The 23,522-nt window shown below is 36.3% G+C and overlaps 2 protein-coding genes across 2 annotated transcripts; both read left to right on the top strand.

Annotated features, from left to right (window-relative positions):
* Nucleotides 1-287: 287 nt before the first annotated feature.
* On the top strand, nt 288-7,199 carry LOC125400984 (zinc finger protein 431-like). The gene is made up of 5 exons (XM_087902363.1): nt 288-323; nt 2,920-3,043; nt 3,238-3,298; nt 4,865-4,914; nt 7,144-7,199. The coding sequence occupies exons 1-5, from the start codon at nt 288-290 to the stop codon at nt 7,197-7,199; spliced, it is 327 nt and encodes a 108-aa protein (XP_087758489.1).
* Nucleotides 4,932-6,303, top strand: LOC148117667 (uncharacterized). Its single transcript, XM_087902262.1, has one exon. The coding sequence runs from the start codon at nt 4,947-4,949 to the stop codon at nt 6,246-6,248; it is 1,302 nt and encodes a 433-aa protein (XP_087758388.1). The 5' UTR covers nt 4,932-4,946; the 3' UTR covers nt 6,249-6,303.
* Nucleotides 7,200-23,522: the final 16,323 nt, after the last annotated feature.

Here is a 23,522-nt window from a genome sequence, read left to right as displayed (position 1 = left end):
AAGTCTTCTTTTTTCCTTAGTCTGTCTAAAGTTTATTCAGAAAAGATAGAGACTGGAGCTGTTTGATGCCAGATCCTCACATATGGCTGAGAAATTCAAATGACGTACATATTTCTTACCTCCCTCGTGAGATAAAGTAAATATGTTAAAGTTTCATTGAAAATGAAACTTACGAGGCTGGAGATATGGCCCAGTGAGTAAGAGTGCCTATTTGCTTTTTAACCAGTGAAGGCCTAGCTTTGAATTCCTAGCACCTAGGAGTGTGTCTATCCCCACAGCATTAGGGGATGGAGACAGGCAGATTCCTAAGGCTGACTGGAGAGGTAAACCTAGTTAAAATGGTGAACTTTGTTCAGTGAGAGACCATGTCTCCAGGCAAAATAGCATAGAATGAGGAAGACATCCAGCATCTTGCTCTGGCCTACACATACACACACATATGCACACGCACATAGACATACACCCAGAGAGAGAGAAAAAAAACTGTAACTCCTCCCACACAAGTAAGTGAAAGAAAAATGTAGTCTACTTAATGCACATAATGCATGCATGTGAAAGAGGTTTGAAACAGTTTGTGCCAACTCCTGTTTAAGAAAGATACTCATTCACATATTTGGAAATTTGTAATATACAGGATATATAATAGCCAGAGTGTTTTACTAGCCAGGACTAATTTATCAATTTTATTTCTAATAAGACTATGGAAAATTTTTACTTAGAAAACTCTGGGTTTGTGTTGTACTCTCCTTCTCACCTTATCTTTAAATCAAACTTTTTAGCAAAGCTAGTTTTGATGTTTAAGGAGGATGTCAAGCCTCCTTTCCTGACTTCAGAGAGAAAAAAGCATATTTTAGGGTTTCCCACTGTGCATTCTTCTCCCTCAAATTCCAGGCATCCTCTTCCCCTATTAATAATCATGTTCAGATTTCTCTTCTACCGTATGCTTCTGTTCAGCCCAACAGAATTTTGCTTGAGTTGTTTCCAGTTCCAGTTTACCCATAATTTCTGAACTTGCTTCCCATCTGCTGACACTTTTATATTCTTTGCAGTTCATACAGAATGGGTCTTAAAGTTAAGAGAAGAATTACCTCTATGGAAACTGTATCTAAGTCTTATTGAATGTTGGTTGCTTCAATATTGCAAATGAGACTTTGCATGATTGCCCACATTGCCAGTTGTCTCTGTAATTTTTTGTGTATTTTGAAAATTTCTTGATTGCCATTCCTGCTTACTCAAGTAATATTTCCCTTCTTGGTTGAACACCAGAGAGTTGTAGTTACTTTCCTCTCATCACTTCTCAAAACTATTTATTATACAAGATTTAAACTAGTTAGGATAGAATAATTATTGAGTATATTGTTCTTATTGTATATACAAAAGGGGGAGATGCTGTAGAAAGCCTTACAGCCAGTGGTTTCCCATCCATTGGGGCATGGCATCTTATACTATATATGCCAAGGTAGAGGATGAGTCAGCCCTCTTTTCTGGCTGCATAATTCAGATTCTGAACACCGTTCAAGCATAGGATTCTGATTTTTGAGTCTACCCTTATATAAACAAACATCTATTTTTCAATTCTGAGCTAGTGTTGAATTTCTTTTAAGCATCCTTATTCAAGTATCATTAAATGTGAATCAATGAAGTGACTAAATACATTTTTTCCATTGTTGACCATGAGCCAGTAGTGACTGGGTTCACAATGTACTTGACTGAATGAACAACCTCCCAGAAAGTATCATGTATTTGAACAAGTTTTTGTCCTTGGAGGTTTTCTTTCAATTTTCTGTGGCTCTTTAGTAGGAGAAGCCTTTCTAGATGAAATTCCTCATTGTATGCTATGAGTCTCAATACCCTCAAGTAATTTCCTGACATTTATATCTACTGTGTTGTGTGACATTAATCAGCCAACTTCCTACTTATACTGAAATGTTTTTACCATCATTATAGGATCGACCTCTAAATCACATAAGATATAGTAGAAACAGATGTTATTCAGTGCTAAGGAATTTGGTAATCTGCTGTTTTAATTGTTTTATTTGTTTATCTGAGTAACTCTGTGGCTCTAAACTCCTGAAAGTAAAGGGAGGCATTATTCCTGGCTCTAATTGTTTTTATTTTAATGGATGATGGCCCTGAAATGTAGATTTTTTTAAGTCAAGTATAAAATGCTGTTCTGAGCTTCATGCTTAACTTGAATTTTAAAATTTGACAGAGAATATCACTCTGATTCCCAGGATGCCATGTATTTATGACATATACTTCTATTGTTTTCATCTGTCCTCTTGTAACTGTTTTATATATACAGTGTTTTTCTATAAAATGTTATTGGTATTGCAGTTTATATTAGGGGACTTGAGGGGTCTGGAAGATGAATACAGACCTGGAGTGAGAACAACCCTTTGTGGGAACTTCAATAAAAGCCTTTCAGTTATTCTATTCCAGTGCTTGTTTCATTGAGGTTTTCAATGGAGACAGGGTCTTAATGTGTACTGCCACCTCTCCTGGGCCTGATTGCATAGACTTGACTGGCATTCAACTCAGAGACAATATACCCACTTGTTTTCTGAATATTGTGGTTAAAGGCACAACACATCAATAAATCTAGTTTGTACATCTTTTTTTCATTTCTGTAGTCAGTAATTTTTCATGCAATTTTCTCATGCATCTGATGTACTGTTGATCTTTAGTTTTCTTTCCCTGTTAATAGATATTGTTCTTATAAGGTGAAACCCCATTAAAAGTGTAGTGAAATGATAGAACTGACTCTTCTTTTCCATTTTCTTCTAAAGTGACTGTCTATGTCATGGAATAAGAATTTGTAACAGCAGAATCATACAAAAATACTTTCAAAGAAGTATGCATTTCCAATGATGTCACATTCATGCTTATGTTGTACACATTTATGGTATATTTTCGAAGGCAGTGACCTATGATGATGTGCATATCAGCTTCACTAAGGAAGAGTGGGATTTACTGAATCATTCCCAGAAGAATATGTACAAAGATGTGATGCTGGAGACCTACAGGAATCTAACTACTATAGGTAAAAATGAATTTCCTTCATGTTTAAAAATATGGAGACCACTTTTATTTTGGTTTATGATGTTGTTCTGTCATTTGATTTAGAAAGAAGTAGAATGAGGTGAATAACAGTCATAGTTCCTAGGTGTATTTAAGATAATAATCTAATTATTGTAAAGTGTTAAATAATATACAAATTTTGGTACTGTATTTTAGGATGCACTTGGGAAGACCGTAACACTGAAGAACATTGCCAATGTTCTACAAGACATGCAAGGTAATTTTCTTGTACAAATTCATAACAATGGGCCTCTGATGAGTTTATATGTCCTAGAAGTTTTAAGCAAAAAACAATAGTGTAAATAAGCACAGCTTTAAATGCATTGATGCTTATTAAATTCTCACAAATCCATATACCTCAGGCATTCATTTACAAAAAAGTCAAGGAAGCAATGCCTAAACAGATATCACCATTTGAGTCATAGCACCATAAGAGCTATGTAGTAGATCTGCCAATCCATTTGTTTCTTGCTACTCATGACAAAAATGTATACACATTTCAGTGATGATAAGTATAATTGCAAAGCTTTCTATTAAATCAATAGCACATAGCAAGACTTGTATTACTTATATACTTTTTGTGACTATGCTAAGTTTAGTGAAAGCAGCTGCTAGAGTTAAGGGTCCAATAGCAGATGTTATGCTGAAACCGTAGTATCTATACCACAAGTCTGTGAGGAACAGAAAGTCAAACCTTGAGGATTCAATGTGGAAATCCTTTATTCACTATATTTCCATATATATATATATATATATATATATATATATATATATCACTCTCGACACAGCGCATGAACATAGGGATATGGAAAGATTAGCATACCTATCTTTAAGAACAATTAAGAAGATGAAATGTAGTTCCTATGTAGAGTATACTTATTGAATTTGATCCAAGAATACAAAGTTAATTCATTTTCTACCATCATTATTTATACATAAACAAACTCATATTACAAAAAAAATAAGTTTCTTTGTCGGTCTGTACAAATATTTCCAGGTGTCTTAGTTCGTTTAGCAATTGTATAATGAGTCACAATATAGAAAAATTTATGAATGCATTAAAGTTGGTAAAACACTCAGTGTATGCAGTTCTCTTCAAAAATGAAAAAAATATCCTAGAAAGAATATAGCTATAGATGAAAAGATAAACCATGACACAAAGGAATTTATCATCACAAGTAATTTTCCAGATACAAAATAACCCCTGAGAGAACAAAACATGATTTTAAAAAAGGTTATGAAACTTCAATTTTCAATTTCTTTTTATAATTTAAACAAATTATGAAATTAATTCATACAGATATGATGTTCCATGGTGCATTGAATGTGGTAAAGCTTTTACATGTGTCATTTATTCTTGTAGGATTGAAAGAAATCAAACTGGAGAGAAGTTTTTAGTATATTCTCACAGTGCTAAAGCCTTGTCTTATAAAACTCACCTTCTAAGAAATGAAAAAACACATACCAGAGAAAAATGCTTTGAAATTAAACAATGTGGAAAAGCCTTTGCTTATCACAGTCATCATCGAATGCATAAAAGGACACACACTGTAGAGAAACCCTATGAATATAGTCAAGATGGTAAAGACTTTGTTCTTTGTGAAATGCAACAAACTCATAAAAGATCACATATTGGAGAGAAACCATATGCACATAATATGTGTGGTAAGGCCTTTGCATTTTATAGTAATCTTCAAAGGCATAAAAGAACACATACTGTAGAGAAACCCTATGAATGTAATCAGTGTGCTAAGACCTTTGCACAGCACAGTCATCTTCAAAGACATAAAAGAACACATACTGGAGAGAAGCCCTATGAATGCAATCAGTGTGGTAAGGCATTTGCTCAACGTGCTTATCTTCAAATGCATAAAAGAACACATACTGGAGAGAAGCCCTATGAATGCAATCAGTGTGGAAAGGCCTTTGCTCAACGTACTTATCTTCACATGCATAAAAGAACACATACCGGGGAGAAACCCTATGAATGTAATCAGTGTGGTAAGGCCTTTGCAATTCAGAGTAATCTTCAAAGCCATAAAAGAACGCATACTGGAGAGAAACCTTATAAATGTAATCAGTGTGGTAAGGCCTTTGCATTTTACAGTAATCTTCAAAGCCATAAAAGAACGCATACTGGAGAAAAACCTTATAAATGTAATCAGTGTGGTAAGGCCTTTGCACGTCCTTGTCCTCTTCGATTGCATAAAAGGATACATACTGGAGAAAAACCTTATGAATGCAATCAGTGTGGTAAGGTCTTTACTAGACACACTGCTCTTCAAACACATAAAAGAACACATACCGGGGAGAAACCCTATGAATGTAATTGGTGTGGTAAAACCTTTGCTAAAAATTGTGGTCTTCAAAATCATAAAAGACTGCACACTGGAGAAAAACCCTATGAATGTAATCAGTGTGGTAAGGCCTTTGCATTTCATAGTAACCTTCAAAACCATAAAAGAACACATACGGGAGAGAAACCCTATGAATGTGATCAGTGTGGTAAGGCCTTTGCTCAACACAGTACTCTTCAAATGCATAAAAGAACACATTCTGGAGAGAAACCTTATGAATGTAATCAGTGTGGGAAGGCTTTTGCAAGTCATCGTGTTCTTCGATTGCATAAAAGAACACATACTGGAGAGAAACCCTATGAATGTAATCAGTGTGGTAAGGCATTTGCATTTCACAATACTTTAAAACTGCATAGAAGAACACATACTGGGGAGAAGCCCTATGAGTGTAATCAGTGTGGTAAGGCCTTTGCACAGTCTGGTACTCTTCAATTGCATCAAAGAACACATACTGGAGAGAAACCCTATGAATGTAATCAGTGTGGGAAGGCCTTTGCACGTCGTGATCTTCTTCAATTGCATAAAAAAACACATACTGGAGAGAAACCCTATGAATGTAATCAGTGTGGTAAGGCCTTTGCTAGACAAAGTATTCTTCAAACACATAAAAGAACACATACTGGAGAGAAGCCCTATAAATGTAATCAGTGTGGTAAGGCCTTTACACGTCATCGTTATCTTCAAGCGCATATGAGTACACATACTGGGGAGAAACCCTATGAATGTGATCAGTGTGGTAAGTCCTTTGCATATAAAAATTCTCTTCAGATTCATAAAAGAATGCATACTAGAAAACAACCCTATGAATGAAATCAGTGTGGTAAGGCCTTTGCAGAGCCCTGTACTCTTCAAGGGCATAAAAGAACACATGCTGGAGAGATATCTCGGAATGGAATATGTGGTAAATCACATTTCACAATCATTTCCAAATATATAAACTAGGCCATCCTGTAGAGAAACTGAATTTAACATGTCTATTCTTAAAAAAAATGAGAAAAATTATACTGTAGGTAAACTGTATAAATGAATTCAGTGTCATAATGTATTGTGCTTCATATAATAGTAAGATTCTCTGTGTGTAATCAATCTGATAAAGCTTGTGCATATTACCATAATCTTTTTGACCTGAGGTAGAAACTGAGGGCTTATTGTAAATTTTTTTAAGTTGTTAAGCCAATTACAGTCAGTTAACCAACACAAGTTATTGTGTAGAAAAGTTAATTGATAGTGTCAACAATCTGTTCCAGCACCATGATACCTCTTTATTTTAGTTTGAACCAGCAAACTAATGGACAAAACCTTTTATGAAGTATCATGGGTTGGAGAAAGGGTATCCCAAAAAACATACATTGGTCCTTAGACCAGAGCCAAAGGAAAGCATTTTGTCTCTGAATCTAGAACTAGGTAAAGAAAGAACATCTCCCTGAAAACAGCCAAAACATTAAAAAGGGCCAGTGAAAGAAACACACTTTGGCTCTCAAACCAGAACCATAAAAATAAACTCTGCCCTTGTCCAACTTGGCACCAAATCAGGCAATCCTTCAGCATAAAATCAATCCTATCTCTTAGCTTTTTCTAGATGAGGGATTGAAATCCAGCAAATTCCCACCTTCACAATCTCGTATGGTGCCCTCTTGTACTAAGAAGCCCTTTATGAGCTCTATGCTCATTCAGTATGCAGCTGCCCCTTTCTATACTGGCTAAGGTGATCATACATATGTATTCTTCCCTCTCAAATCTCCTGATTGGAGATTTATGTGAATACCTCTTTCACTGGAATGGTTCAGAAACTCCTGGAATTGAGCCAAGATACAATTGATACCTCTGTTTGAAAAATTACTTAGCCAGAGCACAGAAGCAATAAACATCTTATGGAATATTCCCATAGGGGAGTGGAGGAGATCAGCACAAAAAATTTCTACAGCTAAACTTTCTTAGAACAATTAATTTCTTTCTACAAGTCTAACTTTCCTTTTTCTTTACAAACCAGTCCATAGTATAAATAAGCAGTAAGATGCCTCTCAGCTCTTTTTTTTTTTTACAGGAATTAATGTTTACAGGAGAAAGGTGTTCATGAAGGAAAGTACGTTTGTCATAAAAGTTGTTTTATCTTTAATTATGTCATGTATGTGTGTGTCTCTGTGTGTATTTGAATGTGCATTCTGTAACCACAGAAAGTAAATACCTTGGATCTTCTTGCAGAAGAAATTACAGGAAGCTGTCAGACATCTGACCGTAATCCTGTGAATGAACATTTTCAACTCTTCTCGCCATGACTCTAGTGCCTTGAATATTTTAAGTCTATTTATATCAGTTTGAAGTCTGGAAATCAGAAAAAAACTCATTAAAAAAAAGGTCCTATTAATGAAAACAATTGGTTAATGTCTTTAGACATCACACTTTTCTTTAGCTTTAAGTAAAATTACATTACACCCTTGGAAGAAGTAAATTACATACCATGTTCACTCAAGACTGGTGGAAATCATTGCATTTTGTTTTCAATTTTGAAATATTTGAGGCAAGTACTAAAGTGTGCTTTATGTGGCAAATCCATTTAGTGAATTTTATTTTGTAGTCCTTATACTTCTCCTTAAGTAAATGTGGTTGGTTGTTGTTTCTGGTTTTAATTTTTATCTTTTCAAAAATTCACTGGAGAATTTATTGTTTGTTATTAATCCTAGCTTCAGATGTCAGTAAAGATTCAGGGATAAGTATGAACTTGTGATACTCTTGTGTCTGCCTCCTGAATACAAGTCGAAGGGTAGATGATGAACTCTAAATGTGTATGATTTTTTCAATAGCATTTAACAATATTTATGTAAACGTGACTGACAAAGGAAATTTAAAAAACATTAAATACCTTTGTGTATTCAAAGAAGTATTTTCATTTATCTTTTATAGATGTAATAAAGTAGTATAATCAGCAATCAACTGTGTATCTGACACTATAATTTGATGTTCTTTTTAAATTTTTTTTTTTATCAATCTTTATTGAGTTCTACATTTTTTCTCTGTTCCCTTCCCTGTATTGCCCGTCCCCTTCAACCATCTCCTAAGGTCCCCATGCTCCCAATTTACTCAGGAGATCTTGTCTTTTTATACTTCCTGTGTATGTATGTTTCCTTAGTGTCCTCACTGTTGTCCAAGTTCTCTGGGATTGTGGTTTGTAAGCTGGTTTAATTTCTTTATGATTAAAACCCACTTATGACTGAGTACATGTGATCATTGTCTTTCTGAGTCTGGGTTACCTCACTCAAAATGATGTTTTCTAGCTCCATCCATTTTCCTGAAAAATTTGAGATGCAATCCAGGTTAGGATTCGAATCTTGCACATAACAGTCCTTTCCCACTGAGTCACCTCATTGGTACTCAAATTCAATTAGGAGAAATATTACAACAGTAAAGCCCTTTTCTATACAGATTGGAAATGCATTTCCATTCAAGAATTAAAAAAACATGGGACAGTTTGGAGAGTCAATCCTCTTTGCATGTGAAAATAGTCTCAGAAACAGATTTTTTTAAAAATCTTCACGCCGAGAAAAGGATGTGTTTGTAAAACTTTCTTAGAACCAAAAACATATGCCAGAGAATCGTATATTTAGTAAAGTTCATTCCTGCTAATTAAGATAATCTGACTTCTATATCTTGTTTCTCCTAATATTCTTATAATTTTTTTCATATTTGTTCAATTCAGCAGTTACTTATACACAGTCCTACATCAGCTCGTTCACAAATAATTTTAAACTCAAAGAAGTGTCTTTGAGGTTATTTGCAGCCAAATGACTATTTAGGTTTAAGCACTAAAACTTACAAAGTGAAGTAGGTCATAGACAACTGTGTGTAGGTACACAGGTCTTTCCCCTTTTCTTCCTGGCGATTCGCAGGGCCGTTTGACCTCTGGCTCCCTGGAGATTCTGCACTAGTACTGGCTTGAGGGTATAGTTTAGAAAGAACTTGGCTCTCTTTTGTTATGGTAATTCCACCTGTGAACAAGGTTCCAGCTGCGGGCCTTATATGCCTGCCACGCCTGGCTCCCCCAGCTGATTCTGCCTGAGGCGCTGGGCACCTGTAATCTTTTTCTACTGCTCCTGATGGGAGGGGGCCATGCCCTTTTGCCCCCATTGCCCACTAATATAAATACCCGACTTGAGTTTAACAAAGTGGCCATTTACTCTTTGGTGAATGAGCAGGTCTCTTGTGTCTGTGTGTTTAAACCCTTAGGACAATTGTCCATTCTCGTGGACTTGGTTCAGGAAAGTGTGCACCTGGATCGGGCCAGGGTATTCACAGAAAAGTGCGGAGGCTAACAACTGTGCGTTTTCCTGTTTGTGCTACATGGACAACCTGGCTCATGTGTATTCACAAAAACACATCACACATTTTTAAATGGATGGAGTTGCCAATGCAATAGAAATAACCCATTACTGTGAACATATGAAGTTAGTTGGTCATTTAAATTACAGAATTTCAAGAAATATTGTTATTCTTCAGAATAATGATGTTCCCTTCTAAGTCTTTCATTGTGCCTTTATGACTCAATAAGTCCTTTAAAAACACAGATTTCAGCTCAACTTAGAGGTGCATGGCTATAATCACACAACACAGAGTGTGAGTGGGTCTGATCTCAGTGAATTTGAGGTCAGCTTGTTCCACATAATGCATACCTGGCAGCAATGGCTACATGGACATAGCCCATCTCAAAAAGATCACAAAAGACAAAGACTATCCCAAATTATGGAAGTTTTCCTAATAAAATCTGTCTGGAGTCAGACTGATTTTAACCAACGTTTTAAATATTCCCTCATGGGGGCTAGAGAGATGGCTCAGTAGTTAAGAGCATTGCCTGCTCTTCCAAAGGTCCTGAGTTCAATTCCCAGCAACCACATGGTGGCTCACAACCATCTGTAATGAGGTCTGGTGCCCTCTGCTGACCTGCAAACATAATGCAGACAGAATATTGTACACATGATAAATAAATAAATAAATATTTTTAAAAAATGCCCTCACATAGAGAGAGCTGTCTTTAACAATGAAACTGAGCAATATGCCAATTCCATCCACTGTACCCTTTGCCAACCATCTATTGTGAAATTTATCCTTCATGTAATAAAAGAAGGAACAGTGTGACTTCTTTACCTTTAGCGTTATAATGACATGTTGGATCTGGAGAGTTGTCTTAGGCATACTGCTCCTCTTGGGTTGACAAGTTTGATTCATAGCATCATATCTGATTGGTCAGAACTCCCTGTAATGGGAGGTCCTGAAGATTGGGTGCATTCTTCTGGCCTCAAAGGGTACAAGATGTGCAAATTCTAAAAGACAGATCAGTATTTGATTCTATATTAAATAGATTTTCTTCAAGTGTCTATTACCTTAAAAAGAAATGAAATTCAATTTAGATATAGAAGTTTGACCAGTGAGCGTACCAAGTGTATGACCAGAAGACAGTGTCTAACCTCCTCTGACTGGAGGTACAGTCAGTTGTGAACTGTCTTGTGGGTGTGGGGTATCAAAGATTCTCTGGAGGAGTCACCAATGTTCTAAGTGCTGAGCTTTCTTTTCAGCCTCATGAACATGTCATTAATAACAGTAAGGTATAAAAGGCTGATCTAAGTTCATCCTTGGCCCAGAAGAAATAAATAACTGATAGTATTGGAAACTAACTTAGACTTTGTTCTTAAAGAATTTCTGAGCCCAAATCTTTCCCAAATGAGGGAAAAGTACAAAATAATTACTCAGGAAACAAGCAGATAATAAAAGTCTTTAAAAGATATTTGAATATTTAACCAAAGCAATTGGCCATAATTGGAACTTAAAACCTTATCAGATGTACCCTTGCTTGAGTTCATTTTACAAGTTGTGGGTGGTTCTTGGTTGGCCAGAAAGAGCAGTCATGTTTTCATTTATTGGCGGTACCTCCTACTAATGACAGTAAAAACATCACTTTTGTATTCACAGTTTAAAATTTTCTCTTTTCTTGTCTTTTGTTTGTAGACCACAATCAATCAACATGCGTTTAAGTAACTCAAAATTCTGAACTATCAAGAAATTGGACACAGAATCAAAAATGGGAAAATCAAAATTCCGCAGTAGAAGTCAGCAATCATATCTTTGAACACAGAACTTTATGGTAAATTTTTATATGATATAGTGCATAGTAACAAAGTAGATCAGTGTACTGACTAAGAAAGGACATTTCTGTGAAGGTGTTGAAGGTAATTCCCAATAATGCTGTCCAGAACTATTCAAGATGCAGTCATGTCAAATAAAAGACCAAAGGTGGGCTGCAGCCACCAACACATGACTGTGACACCTGAGCATGTCTGTCCTGGAGAATCAAGTCAGGGCTGCACATTCTTTGATTTGCAAAAATACAGTGGAAGTGACCAGCAGGTTCATAACTTAGGCTGTCAGGTCCACAAGAAAAAGAGGACACAGTACCAGTAAACTTAAGGGCTCTTAAAAGAACTGCCTATTTTCCAGGAAATGCTTATTCAAAAAGCCGTCTGTTAAAGGAGGCAAGCCACTGATCACTAGCATAGCCCACCAAAAAAAGAGGCAGTTACTGAGAAGCTGCATCTGACTATGTAGTTTTCTGTTTAGATTTCTTTTCCAAGCTATTTCAGATTTTATGTGAAAATTTTGGCCACACATTGGAATGCAATTTGTAAACTGAAGGCATAAGTAAGTCACAAACAATCCCACACCAGTTTGGAATTATAGTTAATAGAATGGTTATTTATTCAAAGGGGAAAAAACTAACAGATTACTGTCCTGGACAACAGACCCACTGCATGATCAGGAAAGGAGTCTAGGAGCCAGAAGCAGACCTGGAAGCCAGAGAGAGAATGCAGGACAGCCTCTGCTTTTTTAAAGAGAGAGAGAGACCACGCCCCAATGGGCTGGTATCTCAGCAGCAGAAGGAGATCCCGCAGCAGTAAACAGTTCTTTCCTACCTGCCAGTTCAAAGTAAAGACGTCGAGGTTTTTAATAACTGAAAATACTTGACCAATATATCAGGCTTATTACTTACTACCTCTGACATTTTTAAGTTAACACATTCTTTATTTACTATTTGCCACAAAGTTGAACCTTTATTAACAAGGCACATTCATGTCATGCTCCCTGTGCCTTATCCCTATTTACTGGCCAATCATTTCTTTATTAAAGCAAATGGAGTGACAGATCTTCAGAGTATTTAACAGAATAATGATTCCACTGCAGATTTTATTTGGAAGGATTTGGATTGTAAAATATTCAAAACCTTGGTACTCATGAGAATATGACCTCTTTTTTACCTAAAACCTACTAAATGACTAGGAATGCTCATGTTACAAATATAAACCGGCATAGATAAATATAGAAAGATACACAAGCAAAATAAGCAAGGAATTGTGTGTACAAATGATTGTATGTACTAGTGTTCATCTGTTCATGTAAATTTGTGCATGAGTGTGTGTATATACTTATGGAGATGTATATGTGTGAATGTATATGTGTGTGTATATATTTGGAAGAGAAATCAACCTCTGATGTCAGCCGTCTGATTTCACCAAACTAGATTTGGTGTTTAGAAGTGTATTGCCATTGTTAGAGTTTGAAAATGAAATAGTCCCACAGTTTATATGCTTATTGACTGGTTTCCCAGATGGTGGCACCATTTGGGGTTAGTGTGATCTTTATAGTATAGTTCGAGGAAGTAGGTCACTGGAGATATGCCTTGCAAGTTATATATTTCCCTGACTTTTCCTGTATTTCTTCTCTCTGTTTCCTAGTCCTTATGTCATAAAGAAACTTCTCAGTAACCTTTTCAGTCATTGTGAATTTCTACCTAGGGGCACAGGACTGAAAAAATATGAACAGTTGTTCCCAGTACAATAGCACACCTACTCTGGGCCTTCTGCAAGAATAACCAATTGATTCGAACTTCTGTCGTTGTGGAGAGGTTTGGATGATAGAGTTTCAGAGCATAATTATAGTTTACATTAGATTATCGTTAGTCCCTATAATATCCATTTGTTTTAGTGTTCTGTTTTCTGTAGAGAAACCAGATCATTGAGAACTCATATAAAAAGAAATATTTATGGGCAAAAGCTGGACCTAGAAAATGTCATAAAAGAGTGAGTAAACCCAGATGCAGAAAAAGAAATTACACACTTCTAAGTGGCGGTTAGATATAAAACAAAGGACAGCAAGCCTAAAATTAACAATGCTAGAGAACATAGACAAAATGGAGCCTAATAGAGACATTCATGAATATATTCTACATAGGACATAGAGAAAGACAAGATCTTAGTAAATTGGGAGCATATGGATAATGGGAGAAGGGAAGGGGAGAGTGAAAGTAGTGGAAAAAACATATACTTGATTAAAAAACAGCTTAAAAATTCTTACTACACAGAAGATTATGGGTTAATTATCAAAATTGATCGTAAGAATTTAATAGCTTAAATATGCAACTTTGCTTAATTTTGTAGCTGAATGAAATAATTCCTCAAGCTAAGGCAAATGATTTCTAACATTTAATTAAAAATAATTCACACATATTTTCCAACAAAAAATTGAAGATTCATACCATATCTCGCCATGTTCCCAAGTCTATAATCACACGCACACACGAGAAAGAAGTGTTTGATTTTACTTAATAAAGCTGCATTCATTCTAAATTCATTATTCAACACTGAGTTCATGTTTTTTATGATGTGTTGTGAAGGCTGTACAAGTCAGAGTGACAGACTCTGAAGCTAGAGGAGGACTAATTGAATCTTTGACTTTTGAAAATACCAAGTTAGAGTGTAAGAATATCTTGGGCTTTTAATGGTCAGATGAGCACCTACAAATGAATGGATCTTGTATACAATAAATCTAGCAGCCAGAATCAAGAACTGGAATCAAGAAAGCGACCACACACTTTACAGATTCATTTATAATGTAAGAGACCATGCCCAAGTGGATTGGTATCTTAAAGGCTATTGACTGAAGGAGCTTTCACAACGCCTACCCCTTTTGCTTAAATAAAAAATTCCAAACCCAATACAAAACTATGTACATAAGAAACATATATCATATAAAGTTAGAATTACAACAAGCATAAACAATATTTAAAAAGGAATACATTCTAATGTTTTTATAAACATCCTAGTCTAAGAAGTTTATGTCTTCTAGTAGAAATAGCTTGGCTAGATCATAGTAGGATGGTAAGTATGATTATCTCATCTTCAACACCGTCAAAGGCATGAGAAGAGTAATAATATTACTTGAGTAGGCAGGTAGGGAAGTCTAACAGCTTCCAAAAAGTGTAGTAGAACAGAGACAACTGACTGCCTGAGCAATCAATCAAAGTCTCATTACAATGTTGAAGAATAAAACTTCAATCAGAATATAAGACAATCTTTAAACAACTATGCATTAAAGCAGGACAATGACCTCAAAATGTAAACAATGTATAAATATCTTGATCAGAGGTAGAATTGTGTAATGCAGTATTATAAATATAAAATTGTATCAACAAACAAAATGTTTTAAACAGAGGTATAACCATGCATGTATACCATCTGACAAAATAACTGTGCATAGGTGTTACAAATATTCTAAACAAAAATAGAAACATTCTATATAATTTGAACTTGTATCAATATACAAAAGTCTATACCAATGTATATTATTCATAAATAATAGCTCACAATTATTCATTCTATTACTCACTATTATTGTTGGTGTGAGTAAGTAATCTACCTATTATCCCATTTAACTTTCCCTCTTTTTTGAGATCTCTGTGTGTACAAAATTTCACCCAGCCCCCAACCCTATATGAGTAGTAATCAACTCCTAAATGTTGTCCCTGACCATGAAGACAAACTTTCTTGGGAGAAGGGATGGCATCTTCTAGATTTGCTTCCAGATGTCATGGGGGGTATTCTTTCTATGGAATATTATAAAAGTAAAATAACGGTTGAATTTCAAGATTGCTGTTTTGTATAATTGCAAATGGTCTCTGAGTTTTTGAAAGGGTTGTTCTGAAGTTTTTATTTGGAATTCTGGCCAAAATATTGCAAGAAGGTACACCATATCCACAGCTTGTACCAATAAATCAGTCTCATAGTAGTGTTATCAGCATCATGCTGTTATATCAACCAGGTAGAGACATCGTGACCACACATCCCTGGTGCACCTCCTCTGTCCTCTGCTCAGTTATGTACCTGGTGACCCTGCTTGGAACACTGTCTTCATGGCAGTGTGCAGGTTGTATCCATGCCTATACATACCCATATACAGTTTCTAAGTAATATTTTCATTTAGAACATCTGCTCCACATCTACTTCTGTGCCTCTGATGCTGTTCCACCTACTCTCATCCCAGAAGAAGACCATCTTCTCTAATGGCTGTGATATCCAGATGCATTTGAGACTTACCAAAGGCTCCACAGAGAACTTGCTGCTTGATCTCCTTTTGGTGTCTTATTGCTCTAGCTAGGACCTCAAGAACTATATTGAATAGATATGGAGAGAGTGGACAATCTTTTTTTTGTTCTTGATTTCAGTGGAATTGCTGGGAGTTTCTCTCCATTTAGTTTGATGTTGGCTGTTGGCTTGTTGGATATTGTCTTTTTTATGTTTAGGTATATTCCTTGTATCCCTGTTCTATCCAAGACTATTATCATGAAGAGATATTGTATTTTGTCTAAAGCTTTTTAAACATCTAATGAGATGATCATGTGGTTTTTATTTTTCAGTTTGTTTATATGGTGGATTACGTTGACATAGTTTCATATGTTGCATCTCTGGGATGAAGCCGACTTTATCATGGTGGATGATGGTTCTGATGTATTATTGGATTTGATTTGCAAGTGTTTTATTTAGTATTTTTGCTTCAATGTTCATGAGTACGATTGGTTTTTAATTCTCTTTCCTTATAATGTCTTTCTGTGGTTTGAGTATCAGGGTAATTATAGCCTCATAAAAAGGATTTGGCCATTTTCCTTTTGTTTCTTTTGTGTGGAATAATTTGAGGAGTTTTGGTCTTAGTTCTTTGAAAGTCTTGTAGAATTCTGAGCTGAAACCATCTCGTCCTGGGCATTTTTGGTTGGGAGACTTTTCATGACTGTTTCTATTTCTTCAGCAGTTATAGGTCTGTGGAATTTGCTTATCTGGTCCTGATTTAATTTTGGTAAGTGATATTTATTCAGAAAGTTGCCTATTTCCTTTAAGTTTTCCAATTTTGTAAAGTACAAGTTTTTGAAACATGACCTGATGATTCTCTGTATTTCCTCCATGTTTGTTCTTATGTCCCCCTTTTCATTTCTGATTTCCTTAGTTTGCATATTCTCTCTCTGCCTTTTCATTAATATGGATAAAGGTTGGTTTATTTTGTTGATTTTCTAAAAGAACCTACTCTTTGTTTCGTTGATTATTTGTATTGTTTTCTTTGTTTCTATTCTGCTGATTTCAGCTCTCAATTTGATTATTTAGTGCCATCAAGATCTCCTAAGTAAGTTTTCTTCTTTTTGTTCCAAGTTTTTTAAATGTGCTGTTAATTACCTAGTATGGGATTTTTCCAGCTTCTTTATGTAGGCATTTAGTGCTATAAATTTTCCTCCTAACATTGCTTTGTCTCCCATAAATTTGGATATGTTGTGTGGTCATTTTCATTGTATTTTAGGAAGTCTCCCTTTATTTCTTCCTTGACCCATTGATGTTTCAGGTTGGCATTGCTTAATTTCCCTCTATTTGTGGGTTTTCTGGAATTAGTATTGTTGTTGACTTCTAGTTTTAAACCATGATGATCTGACGAGGTACATTGGGGTATTCCAATATTTTTATATTTGTTGAGGTTTGCTTTGTTACCACATATGTGGTCAATTTTTTAGTAGGTTCCATCTGGTGCTGAGAAGAAAGTATATTCTTTTATGTTTGAATGGAATATTCTATAGATGTCTGTTGAGTTCATTTGAGTCATAATATCTGTTAGTTTCCTTATTTCTCTGTTCAATTTTTGTTTGACTGACCTGACAGCTGGTCGGGGGGGGATGTTAAAGTTTTCCACTATTAGTGTGTGGGGTTTAGTGTATGTTTTAAGCTTTAGAAGTGTTTCATTTACATATCATTGCTCTTGTATTTGGGGCTTAGATGTTCAGTAATGAGATTTCTCTTGATGGATTTTTCCTGTGTCTAATGTGAAATGACCTTCTTTGTCTCTTTTGATTGTCTTTAGCTTGAAGTCCATTTTTTAGATATGAGGACAGCTACACCCACTTGTTCTGTAGGTTCCTTTGATTGGAATACTTCTTCCCAACCTTTTATTCTGAGACAATGTCTGTCTTTGGGGTTGAGATGTGTTTCTTGTGTGCAGAAGAAGGATGGATTCTGTATTTGTATCCAGTCTGTTAGCCTGTGTCTTTTTATGGGTGAGTTCAGTCCATTTACATTAAGGGATATTAATATGACCAGTGAATGCTATCTCCTGTAAATTTAGTATTCATTGTCGGTGATGTTAATTTGTGCATTTTTCCCTTCTTTGGGATTTACTGCTATGAGATCATCAATTGTCTGTGTATTTGTTAGTGAAGGCAACTTCTTTGGTTGGAATTTTCATTCTATTATTTTGTGTAGGGTTGACCTTGTAACGAGGTACTTGTTAAATCTAATTTTGTTATGGAATATTTTGTTTTGTCCTTCTATGATTATTGAAAGTTTTGTTGGGTATAATAGTCTGGGAGGACATCTGTGGTCTCTTAATGTCTGCATAATGCTTGACCATGACCTTCCGGCTTTCATTTTCTCCAATGAGAAGTCAGGTGTAATTCTGATAGGACTACCTTTATATGGTACTTGGCCTTTTCCCTTTACTGCTCTTAATATTCTTTCTTTTCTCTGTATGTTCAGTGTTTTGATTATTATGTGGTGAGGGGACTTTTTAATAGATCCAGTCTATTTGGTGTTCTGTAAGCTTCCTGTATCTTCAAAAGCATATCTTTCTTTAGGTTAGGAAAGTTTTCTTCTATAACATTATTAAATGTATTTTCTGTGCTTTTGAGTTGAGCTTCTTTTTCTCCTTCTACTCCTATTATTCTTAGATTTGGCCTTTTCATGGTGTCCCATATTTCCTGGATATTTTGGGTTAACCTTTTGTTACATTTAATGTTTTCTTCAACTGATGAGTTTATTTCCTCTATTGAATCTTCAATGCTTGATATTCTCTCTTCCATCTTTCATATTCTGTTGTTCATGATTGCGTTTGTGGTTCCTGATGATTTTCTCATAATTTCTTTTTCTATAATTCCCACAGCTTGTTTTTTTATTGTCTCTATTTCAGTTTTCAAGTCTTAAATAGTTTCTTTCATATGTTTGATTGCTTTTTCTTGTTTTCTTTTTAAAGGGATTTGAAGAGATCTTCCAATTTTTTGTTTGTCTTTTCCACCATTTCTTTGAGGGAAATTTTCATTTCCTCTTATGAGTTTCAAACATCCCTTTGAAGTTATTTTTAGATCATTTTCTTCTGCTTCATCTATATTTGGTTGTTCAAGTCTTGCTGTTCTTTAGGTTTTCTTGATGTTTATTGCTATTTGTGGTGTTGCTTGTGTTCTTATATTTTCTACTCCTTTATTCCTCTAATAGGTGTGGTTTGGGCTGTTTGAGATTCTGTTGATTAATCTTCTAGGTGCCCTTGAATCCAAAGCTCAAATGGTTGTTGCTCATGGTACAGTCAGTATCACAGTTCTAGTTACCCCATGGGTTTCCCTGTGTTCCTGGAGATAGCTCAGCATTCCTGGGCTTTGCTCTGCTCCCTTGGAGTTTGTTGTCTCAGGACTACTTTGGCCTAGGTTACCAGCTTTAACCTGTTTCTGTAAATTCTGGTCTGCATCCCCATTTGCAGAAGTCCCTGACCTAGAGTGGGTCCTGCAAAGGTCTTTGGCTCCAGTCTACTACCTCAGAGTTCCCAGGCTCATGTGTGCCCAGAACCGCAGAAGACTTGGCTCAGGCTTACTCCCTCAGACATCCTAGATTCATGCTTGCACCTGCAGAAGTTTCAGTTTCCTGTCTATTCCCTTTGAAGTCCCAGACCAATTCCTGAACTCACAGAGGTCCTGGGTCAGGATTTTTCCCTCTGAGGTACCAGACTCATGCTCAGCCCCAGAGAGATCTGTTTCCTGTCTACTCACTGGGGGCCCCAGATTCATGCCCAGACTGGCAGAGGTCTTGGCTCAGGTCTATTTCCTTGGGGGTCCTAGACTCATGCCCAGACCTGTGGGGGTCCTGGCTTAGGTATACTCCCTTGAAGGTCCCACATTTATGTCTGGACACTCAGTGATCTCTGGCTCTGGCTCACTCACTCAGTGGTTACTCCCCTGTATCTGATCCAGTGGAGTTTGCTGTCTTTATTCTACCTTTTGGTTTCTAATAGTATAGCAAGAGCAGGAAGCAAAAATCCTACTCTTCAAATATCTAGTCTGGCTCAATTCCAGAACTTGAATACCTTTATGTAATACATTTATGAGCATGAATATGTAGGGACATTCATGATAGCATGATGTTCTCCCCAAACTTGAACAGAGCTGGATAAATTTCTTACAGTTTAGGCAAGACTTAGACCTCTGGGAGATGTCGGCAGAAGTTGAAGTTAGGTCTGTTAAAAAGCACAAGAACCCAGACCTGTCTGGTCATAGGACAGCAAACACCCTGAACAACATTAAGCTGGGGTTCCTCCCCAACCCCACCCAACAACAACTGCATCTTTCAATATTCCTGATTCATCTGAGGGGGGTTTGCTCTAGCTGTCATTATGTTATCATTGTGCTCTCTGCATCTATCCTGGGTGGCTGCCCAACCTCCCTCCAGGGTCCCTTTCTGAGAGCTTATGAGCAGGTGGAGCTTCAGAGACACTGAGGATATGCACTCCCCATGTACACAGGCCTCAATGGTAGGCATGATTGATTTGGGATTCCCTTCTGTATGGTAGGAATATGTTTTATTACCATTGTTTAATTAAAAATCTTCTTTGGCTTATGGCAGGGCAGACTATAGCAAGTTTGGAAAACTAAATTGATTGGAGGCAGAAAGTAGGCAGAGCCATGCAGATGCCATGTAGCCACCGAGAATCATGATATGAAGTAAAAAAACCATGAGCCTCACAGTAAAATATAAAATAACAGAAATGGGTTAATTTAAGATGTAAGAACTATATAGCAATATGCCTGAGCTGTTGACAAATTAGTGTAATTAAGATAGTTTTGTGTGGTTATTCAGCTCTCTGTATTCAAGAACAAAAGTGCAATCTCTATTTACATGTCATCCACACCATAGTGAGTGAGGTCTGACCTCCAGCAGTGGTCTGCTGTTGTGGAATATTATTTTCACTGTGTAAAGTTGTGTTACATTTTTTGAACCTTTTTTTAATGATGCAAACAGGTTTTACATTGTTTGAATAAATAAAATTAGCCTTTGGGCAACTGGCTACCTCAGCAACCATCTGATAGGAATATGTAGGGAGAAACTAAGTGAAGTGAGAGTTTTTAAGTGAAGGCTGAGTAGAAGGACACACCTTTTTTCATAAATGCAAGCAATAAGAACACATTAGGATCTCACTATTCAACCTCTCTGAGCTAGCAGGAATTTACCTAAATATTTAAATCCCGACTTCCATAGAAGGATAGAGATTTAGATATAGATTTTCTGAGTCTCTTGTTAGGATTCCCTATCTCATATCTCTGTGAGTCTGAGGCCAGTGCCTATGGGAACAGAATTCCTTCATTGCTGTATCCCATAGGACAAACTGCTGCTCGTAAATGTGGAGTTGCAATTGCTGCTTGGGACAGAAGCTGCTTGAGGTGCAGTCCGTGTTTTGAATGCAAAACATCAGTGTGGCACTCCTGCTAGCTGACTCCAGGCCACCACAGCTCCTCAAAAGGACTCTGTCTGCCCTTTTGGGTCTGTCCTGTCCACGGGGACTCTCAGAGAGGCAAGCTAGAAAGAGCAAGGAAATAAAGGAGCAGAGCAAAGACTAGAAGCTGCTCCCCCTGGGGTCTAGTTGGTATATTTTCCTCCCTAAGAACCAAGAAACTTCAACACAAGTGATAAAACACGGATTTTCTGCAGATGTGGTATGGATCATTCTAAAGATATCTCAAAGAAAAATTTCAAAATGATCAAGAACTCAAGATGGGCAATAGGGTTGTTTTCCTCCAATCCCCACATTAGGAGGGAGAGGCAGGAGGCCCTCTATGAGTTTGAGGCCAGACTGGTCTCCAAAGAAAGTTTCAGGACAGCCAGAGTGGTTACACAGAAAAACCCTGTTGCAGGGGGGAAAATAAATGAGTAACAACCTAACCACAAAATAAACAACAACTCTCTTTAATTAGGGCCAGAATGTCTATGTATTGCATTTAACTGTGCTAGCATACCATACTCACCTCTAGATCTAAATAATATACCTTACAATTTCATTTATAAAGGAAATACTTGAGGATGAGGAATAAAACCTGGAAGGATGACTCAGCAGTTAAGAGCATTTACTGTTCTGCAGAGGATTCACACCCACATAGCAGATCACAACATAGATCCAGGTGACCCAAAGCCCTCTTTTGGCCTCCATGGACACTGCATACATATGGTGCACATACCCAGCAGCTTGAGCCATGGCTCAGTGGCTAAGAGCGCCTAACACTCTGGCAGAGGACCCGGGTTTGAGTCCCGTTTAGTGCTCTGTTCAGCAATCGATGCTAAATCGATACTAGATCGATACTAGATTGCTATCAATAATCGGAAAAAAAGTTTAAAAAAATATGGTGCACATATAGATAAGCAGGCAAATATTAATATACATAAAATAAAGTAAATAGCTTTTAAATTTAATTTCTTCTACTTTCAATTTGTACTAAATCTTTAAGTTTTATGAATTACATTATTTGATTTTATTTCTTGTTTTTTTAAGACAAAATCTTATGTAGCCCTTTGCTAGTCTGGAACTATATAGATTAGTGTCTGCCTGTCTTTGTGGGAAGTCCTTCTATATATTGTTGCTTTTATTGGTTAATGAATTAATATATAGAAAGTTTAGACGGTGTCAGAGGAGAATTCATGTAGCTGCCACCAGAGACAGATGCCTCAAACTGCTGGGATTAAAGGCATATACCACTATACCCAAGTATGAATTACATCCATTAAACTATGTGACAAATATTTTTGTCTCTATTGTAAGGACACCTAAGTACAGTGTTTCTCACTATTCAGTATCTATCTTAGTTATGCACACTTTTTTCCTCTAAGCCTTTGAATTCTGCTGAAAATAGTTTTCTGTTGTATAGCTAAGGATTTAATTTTACCCAAGTGGTGGTTCCTAAGTAGAGTTCTCCCAAAGGATTTGTAGCAATGCTGGACTATATGTCCCCCACTGTAGTTGATACACAGAGTCCCGAGGGGAAATTACCACTGCTTGTGCATGCATGATTCGGCGCTGGCAGCAGTCTGGCGATGCTATTTTTATTTAGTCTCTGATATTATACCATCTACCCTTACACACTTAGTGAATCTTCTTTTCTTGATCATGTGCCTATTGTTAACTAAGAAGTGGGAGGAGTAATAAATCAATATAAACATCTTATACTGTAATTGGGATATGAATAGAAGACCTTAGCATGTCAGGTCTTTTAATCCTTCCCTGCCATCACTAGAAATCTAGTTTAAGAACAAATAAAGGGCACATGTAGCATGTTGGTGCATACCTATGATTCTCGTACTTAGGAGACAAAGGTGGAGAGATTAGAAGTTAAAGAAATTCCACAAGCACAAAGTAAGGATGAGATCAGTCTGGAATACATGAAATACATTCAGATACACACACATGCATGTGCACACACACACATAGAAAAAATGAAAATATGGTTCCATTAATGATTAATATGTGCAAGCATTATTTATTGTACATATATTTAATATGTCAATCCATATTACAAAAAGTAATGAAAATTTGACGTGCAATTTGAAAAGAATGTTTAAATAACTTTCTCTGTCATTCAATGATGATTTTCAACAGACGTAAGAAAATATTTTAAAAGAAATATTGGATTATAGGATAATATGATGACATAAT

This window comes from Myodes glareolus, chromosome 27, assembly GCF_982192425.1.
Source record: "Myodes glareolus chromosome 27, mMyoGla1.1, whole genome shotgun sequence".
In the NCBI taxonomy this organism is placed as follows: domain Eukaryota; kingdom Metazoa; phylum Chordata; class Mammalia; order Rodentia; family Cricetidae; genus Myodes; species Myodes glareolus.
Note: the sequence above shows the minus strand (reverse complement) of the source record. Positions and strands in the feature narration are given on the sequence as shown.

Excerpts from the sequence above, each read along its gene's own strand:
- LOC125400984 (XM_087902363.1), top strand. The coding sequence starts at position 288 with ATGGAGACAGGCAGATTCCTAAGGCTGACTGGAGAG. Across the intron at positions 3,299-4,864 it reads TGTTCTACAAGACATGCAAG|ACATAAAAGAACACATACTG; the intron begins GTAATTTTCTTG and ends TCATCTTCAAAG. Across the intron at positions 4,915-7,143 it reads CTATGAATGCAATCAGTGTG|GTGATCATACATATGTATTC; the intron begins GTAAGGCATTTG and ends ATACTGGCTAAG.
- LOC148117667 (XM_087902262.1), top strand. The coding sequence starts at position 4,947 with ATGCATAAAAGAACACATACTGGAGAGAAGCCCTATGAATGCAATCAG.